General features: G+C 47.7%; 1 protein-coding gene across 1 annotated transcript in view; it reads left to right on the top strand.

Moving 5' to 3' along the window:
- The first annotated feature begins 12,838 nt into the window (after positions 1 to 12,838).
- HSD17B3 (hydroxysteroid 17-beta dehydrogenase 3) overlaps positions 12,839 to 27,086 on the top strand; it is a 41,625-nt gene continuing 27,377 nt past the window's right edge. Inside the window, exons 1-2 of the mRNA XM_070400870.1 lie at positions 12,839 to 12,992; positions 15,685 to 15,731. Of these exons, the coding sequence (XP_070256971.1) occupies positions 12,839 to 12,992; positions 15,685 to 15,731 (201 nt within the window). The remainder of the gene's footprint in view (positions 12,993 to 15,684; positions 15,732 to 27,086) is intronic.

A 27,086-nucleotide genomic window follows, 5' to 3' on the forward strand; every position in this document is an offset into this window, starting at 1 on the left:
TAAATCCCTATCTATTGACTAGTTTCACCGTCCAAGGACGTCCTAGAGCTGCGGGGTATTGTGGGTGCAGTATGCAAAACACCGGGCAGGCGCAGCCCCGCCCCCCCGCCGCATCCCTACGCTCCTCGCTGGCGGGGAAGGGCCGCTCCCGCCGGGGGCTGCGACTCGCTGGGGTCAGCCGGGCGGCGGAGGCGGATGGTGGCGGCGGAGAGGAGGCCGGCGGCGGCCGGGAGGCGCCCTCGGGGGCCCGAGGGCCGGGAGGGCGCGACGCTGGGCGGTGAGTCGGGGCACGCGGCACCCGGGGGCCCGGGACCCGGACCCAGCGGCGGCCCTGCCCCCGCGCGCGGGCCCCGCACCCCCAGCCCAAACCCCCACCCGCTCATCCACGTGCGCGACCGGCTCTTGCCCGCGCCCTTGGTCACGATGGCAGTCGCCTCCTCGCGGCTCTTCCCGCCCGCCTTCCGCCGTCTCCTCGGGTTCTTCGTGTTGCTCAGGTGACCGTGGCCCCGACCCCCGACTCTTCCCCGGCTGCCGGATGCACCCCCAGACTTGCCATCTCTGACCCCGCCCCCGCCCCGGACCGCCCGCCCGGTTCACTGGGGGACGGTCCGACCCGTTGGGTCCCTCCCCTTAGCGGCCGCCCAGCTCCCGACCCCCTCCCGGACCCTTCACCCCGTGGGCGGCACCGGATCTCACTCCGGACCCCCGTCCCCTCCAGGCAGCGCCCCGCGGCCTCCTCCTCCCCGATGCCCAGTCCCCGAGGCCGGAGCCCGTCCACCTGCCTGGGCCCCGCCGACCCTGCTGTGCCACGTGGGTCCTCAGCCCCGGGAAGACCCCCTCCCCCTCCTGCCCTCTCCAATGGGAGTTTCTAATAAAGTATGAGGTTCAGCATTACTTCCCGCGTGTGCATACCAGCTGTAGCATTTCTCTGTAATTTTCTGCTTCTGTCTTTTAGCCCCAAGATGTTCTTTGACCTTTGACCTGATCTTATGTCCTGAATGTGGGGCTCCCTTGGGGCCCATATCTAGGCGAGGCCTTACCGGACTTGGTGTCTTCTCCCAGTTCCACCCCCTGCTTTGCATTTATTTCCACTGGTCTCCGCCCCGCCCCCCCCCCGCCCCCCCCCCCCCCCCCCACACACACACTCGGGTGATGGGTGAGGTCACTGGAACTTGGTTCCTGGGTCCCGTGTGGTCCTCACATGGCCCAGTCCTCTCTCCTCCCACACCAGACATGGGCATGTTGCAGTTAACTCCATAGATGCTCTCTGTAATCTGAGGCCTTACACTTTTAGTCCAGGGGCCAACTCTCTCCCACCTGAGCAGGCCTTCATAGGACCCAACACGTGCTGACAGAACCGCCTGCCTGAGCTTCCCTAGGTGTTTAGAACCTTTCACCTGATCTGTGTGTGAGAGACATGAGCAAGCCCTGGGAAGGCTCACAGGAGAACATGGCGACCAACGCAGGCCTGTTGCCCATCAGCAGCCACATGCCACTGCTGGTCCCATCCCAGCCGTCTGAAGGTTCAGTGTGGGCACAGTGAGTGGAAGCCGCAGCGCTTTAATGTATTTGCAGACCCCACAGGCCGTCTGGAGTCTTCCTGACTGAACTGAGTCAGCATTTCTCTGCAGGTAGACTAGCCTCCTCAGAGGTGATCTGCCTCTTACACATGGCAGTGTTTTCATTCCTGCTACATCACTCCCCCAGCTAAGCCAGCCCCGTGACCAGGAGGGAATGAGGTCCCGTTTTATGACACTGTGCTCTGATTTACAAGGCCCCCCTTTAACTAACCCGAATCCAGTTGTTTGTTGGTGATTCATACTGGAAAGATGACAAAGGGAATTTCCAAGCTGGTCATGCTGTTCCTACCCAATAGGAACTACTTGGAAGGGGAAAGCTCCCTGAGTCTCCATTAGCCCCACAACAGCTCCATGCTCTTACCAGGGCCCGCAAGTTACCAAAGGACACATTGTTAATGTTTAGACTGAGGCTGGTGTGCCTGTGAGGTCATCCATGATTTTGGAGTGTTAGGGAAACAAAAGGGTGTTCTTATGTTTATAAGAACCCCCATAAAAAATGGGCAACAATGCCCTGGCCAGTGTGGCTCGGTTGGCTGGGTGTCATCCTGTGCACCAAAAGGTTGATTTCTACTCAGGGCACATGCCTGAGTTGCAGACTCCATCCCTGATGGGTGGCTTTCAGGAGGCAACCCATCAATGTCTCCCTCCCCCTCCCTGTCCTCCCTCCCCTCCTTCCTCTGTCTCTAAAAATCTTTTTTTAAAAAAAAAAAAGGGCAACCAGTAAACAGCGATGCTCTGACCTTCTGAAAGGACTGTCACCTACACAGGCTCACACTGGAAGGCCCCCCTGCCTGCTGGAGAAGGGCCCTCCCTGACTTTCATGCACAGGCAGCAGCACAGAACCTTCAAGGTTGTGACACACGTGGATAAAGTCTATTCTGCTTCTGCAGAAACAGGCCCACACCTCTGCCTTCATACTTGGAATTACCCCCGTTCCTGTCGCCCTCAACCATCAGGCAAGGTTGAGAGAACTAATGGGCTCCTCAGACTTAAAACCTCTAAACCTGCTGGAGCTGCTGGAAGCCTGAGGTGCTGCCCTGGGCCTTGCTGAGCGTGCGCAGTAACCCCTTAGGGAAACAAGCTCACTCCACACGCGGTAGTCCCCGCAGACCAATGTCCATCGGTAACAGCTCTGCTGATAGCCTGGTCAGTCTAAAGGGTTATACTAAAGTCTGTCAGCAGGTCAAAAAGCTTTTCCAGATTTGGACTCAGGATCCTGGTGGTCAGGGTCTGGGGCCTGGTAACTGGGTATTCTGGACCTGCCATCAGAGGAAGACAGCCCTGGACCCCACTGGAGGGGACCTCACCGTACCGGGTGCTGCTGACCATGGGCACTGCCGCACACCAGCAGGCTCTTGGCCTGGGTCTCCATCTCCAGCTAAAGGCTCCGTCTGCCACCTGGTGCTGAACGGACGCTGGCGACCTTGGACTCACATTGACAAGGAAGAGAAGTAGCTGACTTCCACTCGGGATACTGGATCAGGACTCCATAGTTTAACCACGAAACTGTTTATTTCCCCCTTTCCTTCCTTTACTCTGGCATTGGCTACAGAGATAATGTCCTCACCTGTATAACCCAGGCCACTGTTCAGGGGGCACCCTCTCAGACTGCTCGATTCATCATCAGGTATTTTGACCTATCCCTGATGCTAAAGACACCTGCTACTCCCTGTGAGCTGTTTCTCTTCCACCCCAATGTCACTGCAGACTATGACCGACTGCATTCCTCCAGCCCCAGAAGTCTCTTATCAAGGTCAGCCTTTATGGCCAGAACACCCAGTGCCTGTTTTCTCTAATGATAACTGTACTTAACCAATTTGACATAAATACCTAGGTAAGTCTTAGTTCATTTGCACCCCTATGTTCTTGTCATTACACCACATCTGCCTCCAATCACAGAACGATCTCACCAGCAGCTCCCATCTTTGCAAGGGATTTAGAACAACTTTTGTGGGGCGCGGTTACGGTGTTTTGGCCAGGTTCAAGCCTCGGACCTATGAATGGACAGGGTCCTCTCATTTCCACGTGCAAGTCCCACCTGGAGGGCAGGGCCCTCCCAGCACAATCATAGCCAACGGCTGTGGTTGTAAGCTTGAGCCTATGGTCTGAACACGTGGCCCCACGTGCCTTGTGATAGAGTTGGGGTGCATGTAGTTGAGTGAGGTTGAAACTCATGAGAATGCTGTAAACAACGTGATCACGCCCCTACTTTGCCTCGTGACATCTGCTATAAAATAAAGACACGGCTTGTGGGTGCTGTCGTCTCCTCATCAGGGAGGCAGGGTCCCACCGAGACCCAGCTATTATTCTCTTGTCTGTCTTTCCTTAATCCTTTCACCCCCACACTTGGGATCAGCTTTGGTCGTGCCGGCTCGCCACAAACTTTTATTTCAGGTTAGATTGACTTCCCAAATGCGCTGGACACCTAACCGGCCGGTGGCTTGAATGGGCAAATGCAACAATTCCTGCTACTGAGTTCATTGGCAATGCCAGCTTAAGGGGAATGGCTGTGCTGCAACAGGGTTTTCTTTGTCTGTGGTTATTATCATTCTCCTTGGGCCTGTGAGTGACTAGATGGCTGGCACATAACCAAGCAATGCCTCTTTGGTTAACTACTCTAAACTGTTCACAAATGAACCGAGATACTTTATTGGTCAATTCCCTTGAATTTACATCATGGAGTTAGAAAAGACCTACCAGGAGGCGTTCATGACTCAGGATTTGCTTCCTTTGGCAGGGCCCTACGTCCCTGGTTGGGAGTAAGTGTAAATGAGGTTATGGTCAGGAACCTCTCCTTAAACTTGAAAATATTGCTGAATCCACTGCTAATACAATAGCTGCCCAACTAATTTGTAGACTCCGGTTATAGTTGTTCTTGATAGTTAAATAGCCCCTGGTTATCTTCTAGCTGAACATGGAGTGCCTGTGCTGTAGCCAGCACAACTGCTGAGCCTGTATTAACAACTTTGGGGAAGCTGAAGTCAGTTACATACGATCATTGAGCAAGCCACTTGTCTTACAAGGGTGACTCCTTCAATGGAGTCTTTCTTTTCCTTATTTGATTTTGAATGGTTTGGGTCTGGGGATCATGGCTCTGAAGTTCACTCCAAAAGTTGGAAATTATCCTGCTTATAATAATCATAATGTCCTCCTTGATGTACTGAATTCTCCCAAAAGCTCTAAATGCACGTTCACAGCTGCTAACCACCACGCAAATGATCTCCCGAAGATGGGAACACCAGAAAAGGAAGGAAGAGAATGACTGACTGAAAAATTGTGAGCCTACAGTCATGACCTGTGAATACCACACAGAGGGTATAAAAGCTGTGGGGACTACAGAGCAGTAGCTGAGAGGGGCATGAATCCCTTGAATTTAGATCACACCTCTCAGGCTGAGAGTCTGATTAAAGGGGTGGGAGAGGGTTTTTTTTAAGGAGACCGTAGATCCCAATGGAGTCACTTGTACTAAGCCCCCAGTCAGCAAACCAAGACTTCGTACCTAACTAATTGCAGTTGTAGCCTCTCCCAGGAATGTAATCTTTAACCAGTTAATTTGCATTACCTGGTCAATACTAGTGAGGTAGTCAGTCTGATAGACCCCTTCTGTCTTCCATAGGTAGATGAACTTGCCTGAGATAATCCAACCTTTGCTAGAAACTTCCTCTTTGATTAGTTGAATAAAGCCAACTAGATCTTTAAACTTAGGTGATTTTTTTTTTTAACACTGGCATCTCTCACCATCCTCTCCGGGGCTCCTCTTCACCCACAGGCACTCACAGGTCATCTGATATATGGGCAAACCTGGAAATGAGGGAGATCATACCCAAGGGGGCAAGCTTGATCAATGGGCACAGGAGCAATAGACAACACATTCTACTTCTATATGTAAGTCAGAAGTGTGGGGAGCAGCTATAGGGTTAAGCCTCGGACTGACCTGTTGGAAAAGTCACAAACAAGTCCCAGCTTAGAGGGCACAGTACTCGTAGCATAATTAGGCTTGACCTTATGATGCTCCCTAGATCTTTTTTTTTTTTTTTTTAAATATATTTTATTGATTTTCCACAGAGAGGAAGGGAGAGAGATAGAGAGTTAGAAACATCGATGAGAGAGAAACATCGATCAGCTGCCTCCTGCACATCCCCTACTGGGGACGTGCCTGCAACCCAGGTACATGCCCTTGACCGGAATCGAACCCGGGACCCCTCAGTCCGCAGGCCGACGCTCTATCCACTGAGCCAAACCGGTTTTGGCCCTAGATCTTACCTGGGAAGCTAATGGGCTGAGGGAGGTGCAGGAAGTGCTGCCAAAACAAGTGAAACTCACAAGAAGAGTGTAACTATGGTAACCACTACCTTGTTTACCTCTGACTATAAAATAAAGGCTCAGCTTGCCTCTGGATCTTTCTCTGTGGCCTCAGCCAGGCACAGGAAGATCCACGGAGACTAAAGAAAGCTATGCTGATCATCTGATCGCTGTTTCCGTGTCCTTCGTTCTTCGCCGACTCTGTCCACACCTTTGGGAACCCCTGGCCTGCTGGGGCTGGACCCTGGCACAGAAGGGTCTGAGCTGCATTCTACAGTTTCTCAGAAGCTTCCTAGCAGGATGAAACCTCAGTCACCCACAGCAGTGACCAGCTTAGGGACACATCTATGTCTTTCCCTGTTCAGTCTCCCAATGCCAACCCAACTTCTGCTCATTGAAGTCACTTCCCAGAGTGATTGCCTTTACTAGGCCTTCATATCAGGAAGAGCTTAGGCTCAGAAGGTCATGCTCTTTATTTGTGGGTCTTTTAGATTCCATCTCTCAATATAACATACTGTTTTCCTATATAATAAAAGCCTAATATGCAAATTGTCCCCTCGGCTGTTGGTTGTTCACTCGCTATGACATGCACTGACTACCAGGGGGTGGTGCAGAACATAGTGGGCATCAGCGACGTGCGGTGCTGGCAGCGGTGGCAGTGAAGGCACTGCTGGCTCTGATGGGCCCCGACAACAGCGGGACTGCGGCAGGATGGTGGAGCAGGTGAGTGGGAGGCGCCAGGCCAAGGTGAGTGCGAGCAGGGACTCGATTGCCCCACAGATGGTGACCAGCGGCAGGTGGTGGGCCCCCCACCTGGCTCCCAGGAGATATATATATATATATATATATATATATATATATATATATATGTATATTGTATCCTATCTAATAATAGACAAACATGGTAATTAACCATACCTCCGCTACACTTCCCATTGGCTAATAAGAGTGATATGCAAATTAACTGCCAACCAAGATAGCGGCCTGCAGCCACACAGCTGAAGCGAACATGAGGCTTGGTTGCCCCAGCGATGGAGGAAGCCAAGGTTCCCTGCCTGCCGAAGCCCAGCTATGAGCTCCAGTCTAAGCAACAATGTTGCAATTATAGAAGCTAAACAAACTCCAGATACCTGCTTTCTGGAGCCGCAACAAAGTTTCAATTACAGAAGGTAAATAAATCCCAGAATTTAAAAAAAAAGAAAAGAAAAATAGGAGAGACTGGGAGCTTCAGTTGCAGGCTTGGCCTGCCTTAAAATAGCCTTCAGCCCCTCATCCAGGCTGGCCAGGCACCTCAGTGGGGATCCCCACCCTGAAGGGGGTGCGGGCAGCCTGAAAACAGCCCTCAGCCCCTCATCCAGGCTGACCAGGCACCCCAGTGGGGATCCCCACCCTGAAGGGGGTGCGAGCAGCCTGCAAACGGCCCTCAGCCCCTCATCCAGGCTGGCCAGGCACCCCAGTGGGGACCCCCACCCTGAAGAGGGTTTGGGCAGCCTGAAAACAGCCCTCAGCCCCTCATCCAGGCTGGCCAGGGACCCCAGTGGGGACCCCCACCCTGAAGAGGGTGCGGGCAGCCTGAAAACAGCCATCAGCCCCTCACCCAGGCTGGCCAGGCACCCAAGCGGGACCCCCACCCTGATCCAGGACACCATTCAGGGCAAACCAGCTGGCCCCCACCCGTGCACCAGGCCTCTATCCTATATAGTAAAAGGGCAATATGCAAACTGACCCTAACAGCAGAAAGACTGGGAATGACTGGTCATTATGACACACACTGACCACCCGGGGGAAGACGCTCAATGCAGGAGCTGCCCTCTGATGGTCAGTGCGCTTCCACATGGGGGAGCTCTGCTCAGCCACAAGCCAAGCTGTTGGCTGCCAGTACAGCGGTGGTGGTGGGAGCCTCTCGTGCCTCCTCAGCAGCGCTAAGGGTGTCCGATTGCAGCTTAGGTCTGCTCCCCGCTGGCAAGTGGACATCCTCCGAGGGCTGCCGGGCTGCCGGAGGAATGTCTGACTGCCAGCTTAGGCCCAATATCCCGGGGAGCAGGCCTCAGCCAGCAGATGGTCATCCCCCGAGGGGTCCCAGACTGTAAGAGGGCACTGGCCTGGCTGAGGGACCTTCTCTGCTCCGCCCCCCCCCCCCCCCAAGTGCACAAATTTTTGTGCACTGGGCCTCTATATATATATATATATATATATATATATATATATATATATGATATATTCAAAGTTATAAAGAATCCTTTTCTTCATAGCTCTTTCAAGTCAAGAAGCTTCAATCATTAGATTACTTCAGTTTCTCTTAGAGCAGCGGTTCTCAACCTGTGGATCGCAACCCCTTTGGGAGTCTAACGACACTTTCACAGGGGTCGCCTAAGATCATCAGAAAACACATATATAATTACATATTGTTTTTGTGATTAATCACTATGCTTTAATTATGTTCAATTTGTAACAATGAAAATACATCCTGCATATGAGATATTTACATTACAATCCATAGCAGTAGCAAAATTACAGTTATGAAGTAGCAACGAAAATAATTTTATGGTTGAGGGTCACCACAACATGAGGAACTGTATTAAAGGGTTGTGGCATTAGGAAGGTTGAGAACCACTGTCTTAGAGCAACATCTAAGAGATCCTCCATAGCTGGTAGAGAAAAGATCTTAAATTTTTCAAGTTGGAAATTGTCATTTAAAGGGTTGCAATGAACTTCTGTATTTTAGGATGCAGGCTGTTCTTTTGCCAGAAACAACATTTTGATGAATCTTTTAGTAATGTTAATGCACCTACCACTCCCTCCATTATGGTATGATGCTAAATAAAGGAATGAACAAACAAAACAAACAAAACAAATTGATAGATGCAGACAACAGATTGGTGGTTACAAGAGGGGAAGGGGTTGGAGGAGAACAAAATGGGTAAAGGGGGTCAATTGTATGGTGACAGATGGAAACTGGACCTTTGGTGGTGACCATGCTATAGTATATACAGATGTTGAATTATAATGTACCTCTGAAACTTATATAATGTTATAAACCAATGTTACCTCAATAAAAAAAAGAGTTCTTGCCATTCTGCGGATGGGGGGAAAGTGGGTATATACAAAGTAACAGTGGACATTAAATGATAGTAAATTTTGCCGAAACCGGTTTGGCTCAGTGGATAGAGCGTCGGCCTGGAGACTGAAAGGTCCCAGGTTCGATTCCGGTCAAGGGCACGTACCTGGGTTGCGGGCACATCCCCAGTAGATGTGCAGGAGGCAGCTGATCGATGTTTCTCTTTCATCGATGTTTCTGACTCTCTATCTCTCTCCCTTCCTCTCTGTAAAAAATCAATAAAATATATTTAAAAAAAAATGATAGTAAACTTTATTATGAAATGTCATTATAGAATATCTGTAGATGGGGGTCCTTTAAATTAGTCTCTCTGCTTATGTATGTTTTTGATATTTTTCTTTTTTTAAAAAATATATTTTATTGATTTTTTTACAGAGAGGAAGGGAGAGAGATAGAGAGTTAGAAACATGGATGAGAGAGAAACATCGATCAGCCGCCTCCTGCACATCTCCCACTGGGGATGTGCCCGCAACCCCGGTACATGCCCTTGACCGGAATCGAACCTGGGACCTTTCAGTCCGCAGGCTGACGCTCTATCCACTGAGCCAAACCGGTTTCAGCTGATATTTTTCTTAATATAAATTTTTATAAGTGCAAAACTTTTAAAAGAAATGATAAAAATTTATTGAAGATATTAAGAAGGACTAAAGGGAGAGATATGCCCTTTTTATAGGTCGAATGACTCAATAGTGTAAAAATAAATGCTAGTTCTCCTCCAGTTCCGCCCCAGTAGAACTTGCCCCAGTGATTTCTGCAAGTTTTGCTAGCATTTCCGTGGGGACTTCCTGTCCCAGGTGGCAGTTCTGCTACCCAGCCTCCTCCTGCTCACTGGGCACAGCTTCTCAGGGCAACTAGGGAACTTCACCATCCAGTTGGCTGCAACCACACTCTTCCAGTGAGGCCTCCTTCCAAGTTGGTTTGTTTCTTAGATATTCTGCTTCAGCCCTTGGGTGTTCTTTCCAGTTCTCTTTTATATCCTTTTAGTTGCAAATTCCTTATAAGTAGTTAATAATTTTTTTATATTGTGTAGTCCCTGTTTACATGCTATGTGGTTTGTGTCTCCTAAGTGGGTCTGATTGATGCACTAATAAAAGTAAAATTGAACTTATACATATGTAATATGTGTGACCAGCTATTGTGTGTGTGTGTGTGTGTGTGTGTGTATGTGTGTGTGTGTGTGTGTGAGAGAGAGAGAGAGAGAGAGAGAGAAACTTGCACCTGTGTGGCAAGTACAAATAAAACAATATTCATAGCAATGTTGTTTAGCACAATCTAAAACAGAGCAAATCCAACAGGAGACAGCTGGGCTGTGCAATGGGAGAGAAAGAGAAAAGTCAAAGGTATCTCCAAGGTTTCTCACGTGAACAACTGGAAGATAAGAGTTGCCATCTCTTGCAAATCAAAACAACAATGAGGTACCATCTCACACCTGTCAGAATGGCTATCATCAACAAATCAACAAACGACAAGTGCTGGAGAGGATGTGGAGAAAAAGGAACACTTGTGCACTGCTGGTGGGAATGCAGACTGGTGCAGCCACTATGGAAGACAGTATGGAGTTTCCTCAAAAAGCTGGAAATGGAACTCCCATTTGACCCAGTGATCCCACCTCTAGGAATATATCCCAAGAAACCAGAAACACCAATCAGAAAGGATATGTGCACCCATATGTTCATAGCAGCACAACTCACCATAGCTAAGATCTGGAAACAGCCTAAGTGCCCATCAGTAGATGAATGGATTAGAAAACGGTGGTACATCTACACGATGGAATACTATGCTGCTGTAAAAAAGAAGGAACTCTTACCATTTGCAACATCATGGATGGAACTGGAGAGCATTATGCTAAGTGAAATAAGCCAGTCAATGAAGGAAAAATACCACATGATCTCACTCATTCATGGATAATAGAGACCATTATAAACTTATGAACAATAATAGATACAGAGGCAGAGCTGCCTCAAACTGATTGTCAAACTGCAGTGGGAAGGTCAGGGAGGGTTGGGGGGCAGAAGGGAGGGGAGTAAGAGATCAACCGAAGGACTTGTATGCATGCATATAAGCATAACTAATGGACATAAGACTCTGGGGGGTAAGGGAGGGCAGGGGATTGTCAAGGGCGGGGGGGGGGGGGGGGGAAGGACACATATGTAATACCATTTGTAATACTTATTATAATATTTTTTTAAAAAGAATAAATAAAAAAAAAAGAGTTGTCATCTCTTGAGATACGCAAGCCTGACAGTTGAAGATAGTATCAGAAACTGGTTTTAGACGTGTTATGAGGCATCCAAATGGAGGTGTCAAGCAGGCAGTTGGATATGCAAGTCTGGAGGACTAGCCTGGGTTGTGCATTTGGGGGAGTCCTCAGCATACAGAGTCCCCACAGTCAAGAGGTTGGGTAATATCACAGACAAGTGTGACTGGGGGCACTTCTTGGATGACTGCTGTAGTCTGCCTCCCCTGCCTCAGACGTCCCGCCCACCCTCTATCTCCACCGCCCGAAGGTCATCTTTCAGCATCCAGTGACCTTGTGAAAGCATAATTCAGATGCTGGGACTTCATTGTCTCATCCTCTCCAATGGCTTCCTGCTGCTTCTGGATGGAAGCCCCACTCCTCCGCAGAGGCTCTGGCTGCTGCTCACCACACCCCCCGCCCCCCCCCTCCCCCTCCCGCCACGCCGTGCTCTCTCCTGTGCTCTGCAGACCAGCCTCAGACTCATGGACCTCTCCCACTTCCCTGCATCTGCACTAGCTGCCCGACCTGCTGGAGGGGCACCCTCATCTTTCCCGGTTCCTTGTTTTCATTCAAATTTCAGCTCCAAGGGCCCCTCTACCGCATTCCTTCCTGAACACTCTCTCTAGCCCAGTGGTCAGCAAACCGAGGCTAATGAACCACACGCGGCCCTTTGGCCTCTTGAGTGTGGCTCTTCCACAAAAATACCACGTGCGGGCGCGCACGTACGGTGCGATTGAAACTTCGTGGCCCATGCGCAGAAGTCGGTTTTCGGAAAGGACATAGACGAAACAAGTATGCAAGACGAGTGTGGATGGGAGAGTTGGAAGGGGTCGACCTCAGCGAACGTACCTCAATGAGATTGAGGACGTTTTCAGCAAAGGCCAGCTTAGGAGTACCCTAATTAAGTTAATAACAATGTACCTACCTATATACTTTAAGTTTAAAAAATTTGGCTCTCAAAAGAAATTTCAATCATTGTACTGTTGATATTTGGCTCTGTTGACTTATGAGTTGGCCGACCACTGCTCTAGGGTATTTGATCACTAGTCACCCTAACGGGACACTCAGTAGCACCTTTTTTTGGCACTGATATCTGCCAGCATGTTAGCTCTCTGCATATCATCTGTCTCCCCTTCGAGGCTCTCAGCTCCCCCAGGCAGTGGCCCAGGCTTGCTCTCCATTGTGTGTTCCCAATGCCAGGGACTGCTACGCCACCTGGGAGGCAGTCATACATATTTGCTGAATAAACGTCTTACAGGATATTGCATTCTTTTTTAGCTTCCAAATCAGGGAGAGAACCTTGAGCTGCCATCTTCATCTCGTCCACGTTTTATCTTTCTTCACATCCTTTCACTCCTTCACCAGCTTCCCCACGGTCACAAACGCCCAACAGTGCTCTAAAGATATTAGAAAGGATACTTTATTACAAAGCCTGTGAATCGGAGGATTGTGTAAAGAAGTTACTCTAATCTAAAGGTCCGCACCCAGCGGAACTCACCCGGTGGCTCCAGAAGGTGCCTGACCCGCCTCCCCAGCAGCTGCGCCCCCGGAGGCCCAGCGGGTCTGCGAGGCCTGGGAGCCCCGAGCTGTGGTGCCGTCATGGGGGAGGCCCTGGAGCTCGTCTTCATTCCCGTAGGGCTGCTGGTGTGCCTGGTCTACCTGGTAAAGTGGGCGAGATTCTCCAGATGTATTTTCCTGCACTTCTGGAAAGTTCTGCCAAGGTCTTTCCTGAAGTCAATGGGCCAGTGGGCAGGTAAAGAAAGCGCTCCAGTCTTGGGTTTTGTTGTTCCTGCTTATTATTATTTGTGTCTCAAAAGGCATTCTGCATCTTTTTCCTTTGAGCAAAGATGGACTTCCTTTGGGTGATTTTAAGTTGGGCAGGGGCGGGGTGTCTAGAAAGCATGAGTAGAATTAGAATTGTTGGGCAAACAAGACGGGGTCTGGGAGATTAGCTGGGGTGGACTGTGCCGGCCGCCCACGTGCTTGTCCGCGGTCCCCACCAGCTGCACTGTCTTCCTTGGGGAGTTTCTGATGATTCAGATATAAACACTGCAGACGCTCCGCATCCTCCTCTCCCGATTTCCAGAGAGCCTCCGTTTTGTTACAGGGTGTCTCAAAAGTCTGAAATCCAAATAATTTCAATTCACCTTATTGAAAATTTTTTTCTCCGAGCCCTTTTGGGAAGCGAGGGTATTACAAAATGCAGGCAACAAAGATCTCTGTGGAGACACCTTTTGAAGATAGAATCTGGGTCTGGTGTGTCCCAGGTAGGTTAACTGCCGCCTTCTAATGGGACTTATTCCTGGAACTGCTGGAATCTAGCCCCTGTCTGGGTGTAAGGTAAAGAAAGAGCAGGAGGCTGTGGTTTCACGTTACATTTCCAAGTCGGGCACCAAGACATCCAATGGCCTACCTAGAAAAAAAATTTAAGCAGCTTTAGAAATACCATGCCAAGCTAAATAGGAGAAATCGTAAGCAACTTCATAGGGCTGCCAGATAAATACAGGATTCTCAGTTAAATTTGAATTTCAGATAAACAAGGAGTAATTTTTTAGTGTATGACACCCCAACTGCTGTGTGGAACATATTTATACTAAAAAACTATTCGTTGTTTACCTGAAAATCAAATTTAAATGGGCATCTCGCCTCCTTATTTGCTAAAGTGGCAATCTTACAACTTTAGCAATGGAAACGGAAAAAATTACTATATGAAAATTGTTAGGAGTGAAAAATGGGTTTTGAACTGGGGCATGTTCCATTTGCAGTACGTGTGAATGCTCCCTCGCTTGGGGGCTGCACGCTGGGTCCATGAACTTGCTAGGTGCTCGACCTTGAGGGTCTGGACCCACGTGCTCTGCTCTTACAGATGCAAATGCCCATGCCTGAGGGGGCTGTGAACTCTGTACAAGTGCTGCCCATCAGTGCTGGGCAAAGCCCTCTAAGAACACTCATTGCGAAGAAAGTTCACACGAGGCTAGAGACTTGGCATTTGTCGACTCAAAAAACATAATCTTAACCTGTCTTTGGAATCAGTCTTGAATAGTGTTGTAATTAGCAGGAGTAAAATGTTCATGGGCATAGGCAGATATCGGGGAGATAATACAGGTCAAATGGGGGGGCGGGGGCGGCAAGAAGAAGATCCAGTTACTAGAGACTGAAATGTTAACTCCTCGCGCCCTGTTGTTGGTTGGCTAATCATGTCAATGGTATATCTTAATAGACTTGTGGCCGCAAAGTCAGCCAGCCTGTGTTCAAATCCATCATCATCACTGAGCAGCACCACTTTGACCAAGTTAAGAATTTCCTCTCTCATGGCTTCTGATCTATGAATTAAGAATAATGACGGTCCCTACTTTAGGGCTTGTTTGAATATTGAGATGATGCATCTATAACACTTGAAGCAGTGCCTGGCAGAAAGGCAGCTCTCGATAGATGCCAGCCATTTATTGATGCCATTATCTTAACTATAGTACCGGCCTCGTCCTGGGTGATATCTGATACCTTTGTAAGAGACGGGAAGCAGTGAAGATAACCCTGAGCATGGTACTTCTGGTAAGAGGGACAGGTAACACGCCTGGATTCTCTTAGAGGCATCCAATTAAACAGATGACACCATTAGCAGTTACTAAGCTCCGGTGCCTCTGCCAGGGCGCTGCTGGGAGCGTGCACAGCTTGGTCTGCCTCACCTACGAGTGTTGGATACAAAAGGATTAGAAGGCCCATCTGACTGTTCTATATGAACCCACAGGCCACTGATGACTCTTCAGGCCCCTCATTTTATTTCAGCCTCTTTTTGCATTTCTGTGTTTTCCTCTTTGTTAAGTTCCCTGCCTTCCGTGGGCAGTGACTGCCGCTGGTCTGTGGGGGAGGAGGAGGGAAGGGGGGAGAACTGGACTTTTAGGAGGAACCTTGAAATGTCCTACAGTGACAGCTGGCTGTGTGGGTAGAGAGAGAGCAGGTGCACTGCTTGCCCTTGATGAGTTAAGGCTTGGAAATGTCTAAACCCTCATGGGGTCTGAAGGAACTGTTCCCTGCCTGGGGTACTTTGTTTCATTTTGGAGTGTGTTTTCATGGCCTCACCAATCCCTCAAAAAGAATAAAAAAAGTTTTATTGTGAATGTTTAGTGAGGGAAGTTGAGTGCTGCTTTGGAATATTTAAAAAATATATATTTTTATTGATTTCAGAGAGGGAGAGAGAGAGAGATAGAAACATCAATGATGAGAGAGAATCATTGACTGGCTGCCTCCTGCAGCCCACAGCCAGGGCATGTGCCCTTGACTGGAATCGAACCCGGGACCCCTCAGTCCACAGGGCGACACACTATCCACTGAGCAAACCGGCTAGGGCTGCTTTGGAATATTAAGTGTGCAAGGAAACATGGCCAGCTCGATAGAGGACTTTAACGGTTAATTCTTTCCTTTGAAACCATTTCTGCTTTTTGCAGTGATCACTGGAGCAGGAGACGGGATTGGGAAAGCTTATTCGTTTGAGGTGAGTTGTGTTCTTGGCCTCCTCTGCCTCTTGTACTGAGCACATTATAAAGCAACAGACATTCATTATGAAGGGAAACATTTTCTGTAAAAAAGGAAATTTGAAAGTCATAATCTCACTCCCTGGATACCTTTAAAAAATGCAATGATATTCACAGGTGGCAGTATCTCCCTTAGGGGTTGTTTTACAAATATAGGGGCATCGTTATTTTTCTAGTGTAATTGTACCACAAGCATCATACACTTACGCACAATTTCAAAAAAGTATAAACTACTTTTCTTTTATGTATCCTTTACATTATGGTTAGGGCATATATTGATTTAAACCATTATTTGTGTAGGCACAACATATTATCTATGACTTTAATTCCACGAAGGTTAAGGGGCATTACAACTGTTATATAAAGAGAGGATCTGATAGGGCCGAGTCACTGCAATATTAGCGTCTTTCAGTATTTCTCTCCAGGCTTCTTGTTGCTCTGCAGATAGATCCATAGATAGATTGATAGACAGATACCTAGGGAATAGATGGGTACCTTTAAAAATACGTTTATAGCATATGCAGTCTTACATGCTATTATTACTGTATTATTACAAATTCCATTAATAAAGTATTGTTTCCTGGAATTTCTATGTATTTTATTTCTTACTGGTGTCATTATACTGAACAATGTGAAATACAAAGGAAGAAATACTAGTAGAATCTTAGGAATTATGAGGACGACTGTTAAAAAATCAGTGACACCTTAAAAATAGAATCAAATGCATTTGAGTTGTGAAAACTACATCCAACAGCAGTGCAGTACCCAAGTGTTTTCTTGTCCCCGAAGCCTTCATCATGACAGATGCTAAACCACCTGTGTGAGAGGACAGTGCAAGGTGTATGGGAGGCACTTGACAGAAACTTCTGGAACTTGAACAAACCTAAACTATTCCAGTTAGAAAAGCTCCCGGTGCTGGTCTTTCGGGACTGCCCTGCCCCATCCTGTATCCTCTGCCGATAAGTTCTTGGGCACAGACACTGCTTCAGCTCTTTGCTCTTATCCCACCTGCTGAATAACAACTTTCTGACGGCCAGTGGTGCTCAAGGCTCAGCAGCTGAGTGTTGAGGTTGGGGAGACTGTTCAGCAACCACTTTCCAAAGTCTGTGTCTTCCATTTCCCCAAATGAGAAGGGCAATTTTTCTAGCTGTTTGCATTAAACCTGATCACCTTTTATATAACCACTAGAGGCCCGGTGCACAAAAATTTGTGCACTGGGGGGCGGGGGGGGGGGGGGGAGGGAGGGTCCCTCAGCCCGGCCTGTGCCCTCTCGCAGTCTGGGACCCCTCGGGAGATAACGACCTGCTCCTGGGTGGCAGAGGGCAGGCCCAATCCCTAGGTGCAGCCCCTGGTCGGGCTCAGAGCAGGGCTGATTGGGGAGTTGGGGCGCCGCCCCCTGTCATGCACAGAGCAGGGCGGATTGGGAGGTTGCGATGCCACCCTCAGTCACGCTCAGGGTAGGGCCGATTGGGGGGTTGGGGCACCGCCCCCTATCACACTCAAGGCAGGGTCGATGGGGAGCTTGCGGCGCCACCCCCTGTGACGCACAGAGCAGGGCCAATCCAGGGGGTTGGGGCACAGAGCAGGGCCCACCAGGGGGTTGGGGAGCTCCCCCCTCTCATGCACAGAGCAGGGCCCATCAGAGGGTTGGGGAGCTCCCCCGTCACGCACAGAGTAGGGCCGATAGGGGAGTTGGAGCACCGCCCCCGGTCACACACAGAGCAGGGCGGATCAGGGGTTTGGGGCGCCACCACTGTCACACTCAGGGCAGGGCCGATGGGGAGGTTATGGCTCTACCCCGTCACAGACAGAGCAGAGCCCCTGGGGGGGGGGGGGGTTGGGGCGCCACCCCCTGTCACACACAGAGCAGGGCCGATCAGGGGGTTGGGACACCACCCCCTGTCACACACAGAGCCGCAGGGCAATCAGGGGGTTTGGGCGCTGCCCCCTGTCATGCTGATTTGTGCCAGGAGACCTCTCGGCTCCGCTGATCCCTGTGCTGGGAGGCATATTACCCTTTTACTATATAGGATAGAGGCCTGGGGGCCGGCTGGTTTGCCCTGAAGGGTGTCCTGGATCAGGGTGGGGGTCCCCACTGGGGTGCCTGGCCAGCCTGGATGAGGGGATGATGGCTGTTTGCAGCTGGTCACACACCCTTCAGGGTGGGGGTCCCCACTGGGGTGCCTGGCCAGTCTGGGTGAGGCGCTGAGGGCTGCTTTCAGGCTGGCGGTTTTGACTGAAGCTCCCAACCACTCCTTTTTTTCTTTTTTTTTTTTCTTCTGGGCCAGCTTTAGCTCTGGCTCTAGCTCTGAGGCTTCTGCTGCTGGTTTGCAGTTCTATAATCGAAACAATGTATAACTTCAGCTCTGAGATCCCAGCCCTATATTTTTTACAAAGTTTCAAACTGCCAGCTCAGAGGCCTGCAAGGCAGGCGGGAAATGTTGGAGTCTGCAGTCACTGGAGCAAGCAAGCCTCATGTTCGCTTCCAGCTGCCTGGCTGCCGGCCGCCATCTTGGCTGACAGTTAATTTGCATAAGGACATGCTGATTAGCCAATGGGAAGGGTAGCGGTCGTACGCCAATTACCATGTTTCTCTTTTATTAGTGTAGATTTCCACCTTAGAGCAGGTTTCTGGAAAGGGCCTGATCCCTCGTCCAAAACATCCACGGCTCCCCTCTCAGTTCTCGGCATTGCCCAGAAATGTGGGTCCCTTATGATTTTCCAGATTCTTTCCTCTGATTCCTGCTGACTTGGCCTGCTCGTGGTCCCCTTGATGCTTGAGACTCAGATACTTTTCTTGCTGTAGAGGGGACCCGTAGGGAGGCTCCCCTTAGCATTCGTTTCTCTACTGTTTCCAAAGGCCGTGGCCTGGGCGTCGGACGCTGAGTGTCCAGCCCTCACTCTGGCACTCACTGTCTGGAGACTTCGGACAGTGACACATTCCTGGGCTTCTAGTCTTCACCAGCCAAGACACACCTCCCAAGAGCCTTCAAGCTCTAAGTTCTGCTTCTGTCCTAGACTGATTCTTGCTTTTCTCTTCTCCTTGTGTAACCTTTTCCTGTGTTCTCTGTTGTCCTTTTCTAAGGCTGGGAGACAGTTTTCTGGACTTCCTCCTTCCCTTCGCGCCAGCTTTTCCCCTTCCAGCGAGCCTGCCCTTGCTCCCTGGGAAGTGCTGCTCCACAGAGAGCAGTGGGGAGACAGGGTGCTGTGGACGGTGACGGCTGGGAGCCCCAGCTGGGGAAGGGTTAGCCACCTCCGTGTCACACCCTGCCTCCATGCTCCCTGCAGACTCTCCGCATCCATAAGCTGGAGGCGATGGTAGCCCCACTGGGCTTTTCAAAGGTTAAATGGGATGAGGAGGGGGAGGTGCTTTGCACAGAGTAAGCTCCTCAAGGGCAGCCACTGCTTTTTGGGTGTTTAAACTGTTTTCTTTACCATAAATTCCTTTGTATTTTTTTAAGGAGGAGGAGGAAATGTACTGTACTTACCATATTTTTACTTTTTCCATTCTTCTTTCTTCCTCCCTGATGCTCCAAGAGTCTCTCTCTCTCTCTCTCTCTCTCTCTCTCTCTCTCTCTCTATATATATATATATATACTAGTGACCCGTTGCGTGAAATCATGCAAGACCTGGGACCCTTTCCCCTCCCTGCCCCCCGTGCCATGGGACTGCCTCGAGTCCCAGAGTCCTGCCCCACATGGCTGGCGCGCCGCAGGATGGCCCTGAGTCCTGGAGTGCTGCCCTGATGCCCCATCTCCGGGCCGCTTGGAGCAGCCACTGGGCCCTGTCCCCGTGGTGTGCATTCGGGGCCCGCAGAAACCCTGACCGAGGTCGCACGAAGCGGACGCTGGGACCTGCTCCCCGCCCCCCCCCCTCGGGACCGCAGGAACCCTGGTGGAAGCCACACAAAGCAGCCGCCAGCCCTGCCCCCGCTGCCCTGCCTCTGCTGTGATGGCATTATGGAGTGAGGGTTAATTTGCATATTACCTCTCTTTATTATATAGGATATATATTTCAGAGAGATGGGAAGAGGGAGAAAGAGATAGGAACATCAATGATGAGAGAGAATCATCAATTAGCTGCCTTCTGCACACGCCACACTGGGGATGTGCCTCACACTAGGGATTGATCCGTGACCTCTTGGTTCATAGGTCAATGCTCAACCACTGAGCCATGCAGGCCAGGCCCAAGAATCTTTCTTTTGTTATTTCCTTTCTATTAAGAGAACTTCCTTTAGCTATTTTTTAAAGAAAAGTCTGCTGGTGACAAATTCTCTTTGTTTTCCTTCATCAGGGAATGCCTTGACTTCCCCTTTGTCCCCGAAGGGCACTTTTGCTGAATAAGTTATGGTCGATAGTCCTTTCTTTCAGCACTTGAAAAATGTGCCACTCACTTCGGGCCTCAGAGTCTCTGATGAATCTGATGTCATTCAAATTGTTTTTCCCCTTTAAGGAAGGCATTGTTTTCCTCTCTCACTGTTTTGAAGATTTTTTTCTTAGTCTTCAGAAGTTTAGTTTGAAAGACCAATCGGGAGCTGAAAACCAGGATTACAGGCTTTATTAGGAGAAAAACCTGCCGGGCTGTCTCACAAGGGGAGAACAGCAACCGTGCAGAGGTGAGCACACCTTTTGAGGGGAGGAATGGGAAGGAATGGGGGCTTAGGGTGCTCAGTAGGCGCTGATTGGTGGCTTAGTGTATGGTCCATATAAGGTGCATGGTTAGGCACTACGGTACTTAGGGACAAGGGATTAGGGTACTTGGCAGGTGCTGATTGGTGGTTCAATGTATAGTCCATATAAGGTGCATGGTTAGGCACTCAGGTGTTTCCGGGCTGCAGGTTACGTCATACTCCGCCCACCAGTTGGGGGAAGGGAGGATCTGTCATTGTTATGATGTTGCTTGGTGTGAATTTCTTTGGGTTTATCTTGTTTGAGGCTCACATAGCCTCTTGAATATGTAAGTTTACATCTTTTCACAAATTTGGAATATTTTCATTCAGTATATCTTCAAATAGTTTTTCTGTCCACCCCTCTTCTTCTGGAATTACAATGACATGGATGTTAGGTCTTTAGTATAAGTGTCTGAGGTGCTGGTCATTTTTTTTTCCCCCCAGTGCATTTTTCTCTGTTGTTTTGATGGGTAATTTCTATTGTTTTACCTTTAAGTTCATGAATTCTTTCCTTGGTCCCCTCTATTCTGCTATTGAGCCCATTTATCGAATATTTAATTTTGGTTATTCATTTTTCAGTTCTAAAATTTCCATTTTGTTCTTTTCTCATATTTTCTATTTATTTGCTCAAACTTTGTATTTTCCATGGGTTTTAATTGTGTTCATCCTTGCTCATTAAGGCATTTTTATGACGGCTGCTTTAAAATCCTGGTCATATATTTCCAACATCTGTGCCACTTCAATGCTGGCATCTGTTGGTTATTTTTATTTCACTCAGATCGAGATCTTCCTGGTTCTTGGTGCGATGAGTGACTTTTGATCGAATTTTGGACATTTCTGATTTTATGTCAGAGGCTCTGGGTGGTATTAAATCTTCCGTTTCAGGTCTGTGCCAGCATTGCTTCAGTAAGGGTGGGGCCGACTTGTGCCCACAGGCAAGGGGAGGCCTGGTCTCCCACTTGGCCTTCATTGGCACGCGCTGCTGCCTCGTTCCTATGGGCTGGGGTCGGGGTGACCCCATTAGGTCAGTCTGGATGGGAGGGGCAAGAGTGCCCCCTCACTGCTCCCAGGAAGCCTCCAGTGGCACTTGGGGACGAGGTCTCCTTAGCATGGGGTTGGGGTGGGGGTGATGGTGCAAGTCCCCCCCCCCCCCCCCCCCCGCTGCCTTCCCTGTTATCTCCCAGGAGAAGGGAGGGAGGGAGAGGGAGCCTTGGCACTGCAAGTGGTGGTCGAAGTTCAGGTTCTGCTGATGTTGGGGTGGGGGGGTGCGGGAGGGGGGCTGTGATGAAAGTCCCTGCTCCCTCCTTGGCTCCTCTGATGCCGGCCTGGCTGGGGGGTAGCCACTGTTACCGCAGCCTCCCAGTTCTAGCCACACTGCTCTGTGGGTAAGGGCACTGACAGATGGTGAGGTTTGGCTGTAGTGACAGAGAGACCCAGTGACAATCCTGGTTTTCCTGATGAGCAGGTGGCTGTGCTCAGGTTCCTTCTGTCTCGTCTTGTGGGCCTTTGCTCTGGTCTTCAAAGCTGGAGCGGGGCCATGAGCGTGCCTGTGTCCTGAGAGCCCGCAGACAGAACTCAGTCCTGTGGCCAAGCCGGCCAAGAAAGGCCAGGCGTCACTGCCATCTGCCCGTGAAGACATGGCAGGTGTTAGCGCCCCCTAGCGGTCTCCGCCAGCGTGCACACCTGTACGTTTAGTTGTTGCTCATGTCAGCGCTAATGGAGCCCTGCTTTACACAACCTGCTCTCAGCTTTGCTTTATCCCTTTACTAATCCAGGGTGGAGCTCTTGCCTCAGCAAAGCCATACAGATGCCTGCGTCCTTGTTAATGACCTTGGGCCTCTTCATCCCAGGGTGTGCCTTGTCTCTTTTATCAGCTTCTTAGGGATGGGCACTGAGGTTTTTCATTTTCATTTTTACAAATAATGTTTAAGATACACCCTTGAACATATGCACACTCACATATATATCCCTATCGGTAAGATAGCTGGCTCATGGGTATGTGCACTTAAATATTGGGTACCATTGCCAAATTGTTCTCTACATGGCGGAACCAGTTTTATTCCATTCCACATTACTATACATTTTAATATTTATGTAAAGTATGCATTTAATATAACTTAACTTAAAATATTGTATGTTTAGTTTTCGTCACTCTGATGTATGTAAGTAAACTTGTACTCTTGGCTGTTAATGCCCAGAGAACGCTAGAAGCAAAATGCATGACTAAGACTGCCTGGTTTTATGCCTCCACATCTGGGCAGCTCTAGTGCCTCCCCCAACATCTGGGCTGGCATGGATGCCGGCACTGCTCCCAGCCCCAGGGCGGCAGACAAGGGCAGTCAGACTTCTTCTCAAGACAGCTCTCCTGGAAGCTAAGGGAACGGCACAGAGCTGGGCCTTGGAGGAAATTCACTTCCCAGCTCTGCTTCAGACCAGCCAGGAAAAATAGCTGCTGTCCCTACTCTTGACTTACTTGGCATATATGATGGTGCCTTGCGCCGTCTCAGCAAGGAATTTCTTCTTCCTAATGTTTACATTGCTCGAGTCTAAATTATTCCCGCTGCATTCTCAGCTCATTCTCTCTCATCTTGCCTTAAATGAAAACAGTAGCTTTTAATTATTTTTATGTTCCCCTGGATTCATTGCTTTGTTCCTGGGTGGCTTGCCTTCAACCCATTAATTTTGTTTCAGGTTTTGAGTATCCTAGGTTCATTGTACTATGCCATGATGTGTGTGTGTGTGTGTGTGTGTGCGCACGCGTGTGTGTGTAATGCATAGGCGTCATTACAAAAGATAATAAAATGAGTACTGTGTCCCTTATCACACAGCTTAAGAAATGGAACACCAGCCCTAGCCAGTTTGACTCAATGGTTAGAGCATTGGCCTGTGGACTGAAGGGTCCCAGGTTCAATTTTGGTCAAGGGCACATGCCCAGGTTGCAGGCTCGATCCCCAATAGGGGGCGTGCAGGAGGCAGCCAATCAATGATTCTCTCTCATCATTGATGTTTCCATCTCTCTCTTTCTCTCCCTTCCTCTCTGAAATCAATAAAAATGTATTTAAAAAATGAAATAGAACATCACTCTCATCCTTGAGACATTCCGTAGTCATGACATGCCTTTGTGTCTCTCCCTCACCCCCACTCATGTAAGCACAGATCATGATCATTGTGTTAAAATGTCCTTACTTAGAGCATTCTCTTACATATGCACGTGACCCTAACAATGTGTTGGTTGCACCACTTGTTTTGATTTCCATGTAAACTGATTCAGATGTCTTCTGCAACCTGCTTTAGATGGATCAATAGCATGCCTTTGAAATTCATCCAGGCTGATGTGTGTAGAACACGGTTCATTCATTTTCATAACTATGTAGTATTCCATTATGTAAATATGTCCCAGCTTAGCTACCCTTACCTCTGTTGACGAACATTTCTGCCATCTCTAATTTGCTGCCACGAATGCATTGTCCGTGTCTCCAAAGGACTCCTCGAGAACGTGCCCAGGAGCAGAATTGCGGGCTCAGAACTTAGGCAGAGGCAACATTGATCAGTAATGTTGCCTCCAGCCAGATTCCAAAGTTTCGGTGTTGAGGTGATAGCGGCCTCATGAACTGAATAGGGAAATGTTATCTCTTTTATCCTTTTGGAATTATTGGTTTTTTTTTGAATGTTTGATAGAGTTTATCTGTAAAACCACCTGTGGCTGGAGTTTTCTTTGTGGGACAATTTAAACTATTTACTTATATCATTATCAGCATCACTTCTTATTTATATGAATATATCATATTGATTATTGCTATTATTTTAGTGACTATATGACTATTGGGTTTTTAATTTTTCTTGAATAAGTCTTGGACTTATATTTTTCAAGAAATACATCTATGACACCTAAGATTTCAAATGTGTTGGCACATACTTTTTTTTGAAAACATTCTCTTACCATGTTTAGAAAACTTTAGCACGAAACACATTTATCAACGGTTACCATCTGGTTCACAAAATCACTGGGAAGGGGCAGCAGCTATATCTGAAAATGAGCAGAAATACCGAGAGGCTGGGTGGTGAGGACACAGCGGAGTCGCCCCTCCCAGGAAGTTCACATTCCTCCTCCATTTTCTCTCTTCTTTCTGGAACTCTAATTATTCAGATGTTGGTTAATATTATTTCCGGAACTCCTATTATTCATCACCATTAGCTCCCCCCCTCCTCATAATTTCTATTTCTTTGGCTCTTTGCTTTCCTGTCTACAAAAGGATTTCATTAATTTTATTCTTCAGCTTTTCTACTAAAGTTTTCATTTTTGTTCTATTTATTTTTAAATTTCACATTTCTAATACAATTAAAAATGAAAACCTTTAAAAGAAGTTAAAAATTGTTCGCCAATTCTGATGGTGTGTTTCTCAGCCCTCCATGCAGGCCTATGTAACCCTGTTTTGTGGGTCATCCAGGGTTAGAACTGCTGTGTCTTCCTGATGAACGGACTAATCTGTATTTCTAGTAATACTAATTTGCTTTAATGCGTGTTGTGATTGATATTGATAAAGTTGTGCCTTTTTTCTTTTGGTTGGTGTTCCATAGATATATGCAATGTTTTTTCTCATTTCAGTTTCAACCTTATGTTTTGGGTGTGTTTCTGGAAGATAGCATGCAGCCCGGTTTTAATTTACTCCTCTTGGATGTTCTTGTCTTTAATAGAGCATAGCGGTATGGACACTTCTGAAATCCTGCAGATATTATGATGACAGTGTAATCATTGTGTTCATTTAGCCAAATAACTCAAAGGATCGCTAATATTTTAAAAGCACAAGGATACCTGTGAAAACTTGTTGGACTTTTATTGAACGTAGCTAGGAAGCATACAGCAGGAAGACAAAGGAGCTCCTTGGAGAGCATTCGATAAGCGGGGCTGTATGTAGTCAGTCGGGAAAGGAATGTGAAATCGTATGGGCAAGATAGGTACCAGCCGGGCTCCCTTTCCACGGGGCAGTGACCGCGCCACCTCTGGGTCAGCCTTTCGGCCAGGCTCTGAGCCCGCAGACCTTCTGTCCCTGGCCTTGTTCCATGGCAGTCGTTACCTGCCCCAGCGTCAGACCAGGTTGGGCAACTTATTGGAAAATACTCGAGGGTGGTATTAGTAAACAATCCAAGCATTATTGTTTTGCCTGTATCAAAGTTTGGGATGATGTTTTCCTTAACGATTTAACATCAAAATTAATTTTTTTTTAAATCACAACGTGTGCATTATGGCCTTATGAATGTGATAAGGTTAGGGGTAACATTACCTACAAAACAAACTACAAAGGCTAGAGGCAGTTGTAAAATAAACATTTGTACACAAGAAAATTAAGCTGTGGCATGGGTATTGTAAAACTTAGAATTGGCATAATTAGCTTAATAAAGAGCAAATGGTGGGGGATGATGCATCTACCACACTCACTTTCATAAAGATGGAGGTCTGCCCCGGAAGAGAGTCTGTTACGTAAGACAAAAAAAATACACAAACTTCTTTGTGGTAAGCCACTGAAATTTGGAGTTATTTGTTACAGCAGCTAATGTTATCCTAACTAGTGCAAATTAACAGGAAGTGTCCAAGATTTACATGAAGAAACTTTAAAAGTGTTTAGAAGAATGTATGAAATCTGAATAAATGGATACCATATTTATGGATGACAACTGACTACTGCCAAGATGTAATTTCCACCTAAATGTCTCTAATTTTAACACAATACTTTAAAATATATACAACTTTATCTGTAAAATCACACTAAGAAGATTAAAAAATAACATTTTGAAAGAGAATAATACAGGGTAGGGACTTCCTCTATCAGACATCAGATACCAAAGCTTTATTGTAAGATTATGATTAAATCAGAAGTGGCCGTGTCATTTAAATAACAAACAGGTCAATGAAACAGAACAAATCGATCAGAAACAGACCCATGTACTTATGAAAATTTTGCATATGACTAAGTTGGCATTCAAATCAGGAAAGAAAGGACAAATAGAAAAATGTCGTTGAGACAATTAGCCACCCATTTTGAAAAATATAATGCTAGATGATTTCAATCTCACACCTTTTTCAAAAATAAATGACAATAACCAAACTACAAAGGGTTGTAGGAAAATCTACTTATATCCTTGGAGTTAGAGAAAATCATAAGAAAAAAATTAACAAACCTATCAAGTCACAAACTTGATAACATTAAAATAACCTATCATGTATGCCAAGACACCATAAACAAAGGAGAAACAGTATACAGTAGACAAATAATTATTACCCAGAATATATAAAACACCTCCTACAAATTTATAAGAAAATGACAAAACACCAGTAGAAGGATGGTCAAAGGGTATATACTGGTATTTCACACATAAACATACAAAAAGATACTCAGCCCCACCGTTAATTGGAAAAATTAAAACAATAAAAGGATATCATTTCTTGACCATTAGATTGGACAATTTTGAAAAGTTTGTTAATATAAACTATTGGCCAGAGAGTAGAGAAATAGCTATAATTGTATTTCTGATGGTACAGTTTGAAGGGAGGACATTTGGGCAATACTGTTAAAATTTAAAAAGCATATACCCTTTAACACAACAATTCCACTTGTCTATCTACTCTAGGAATTAATTCACTTGTATA

The sequence above is a fragment of the Myotis yumanensis genome, unplaced genomic scaffold, assembly GCF_028538775.1.
Source record: "Myotis yumanensis isolate MYYU_CA2020_CCGP unplaced genomic scaffold, mMyoYum1.0.hap1 SCAF_21, whole genome shotgun sequence".
NCBI lineage: Eukaryota > Metazoa > Chordata > Mammalia > Chiroptera > Vespertilionidae > Myotis > Myotis yumanensis.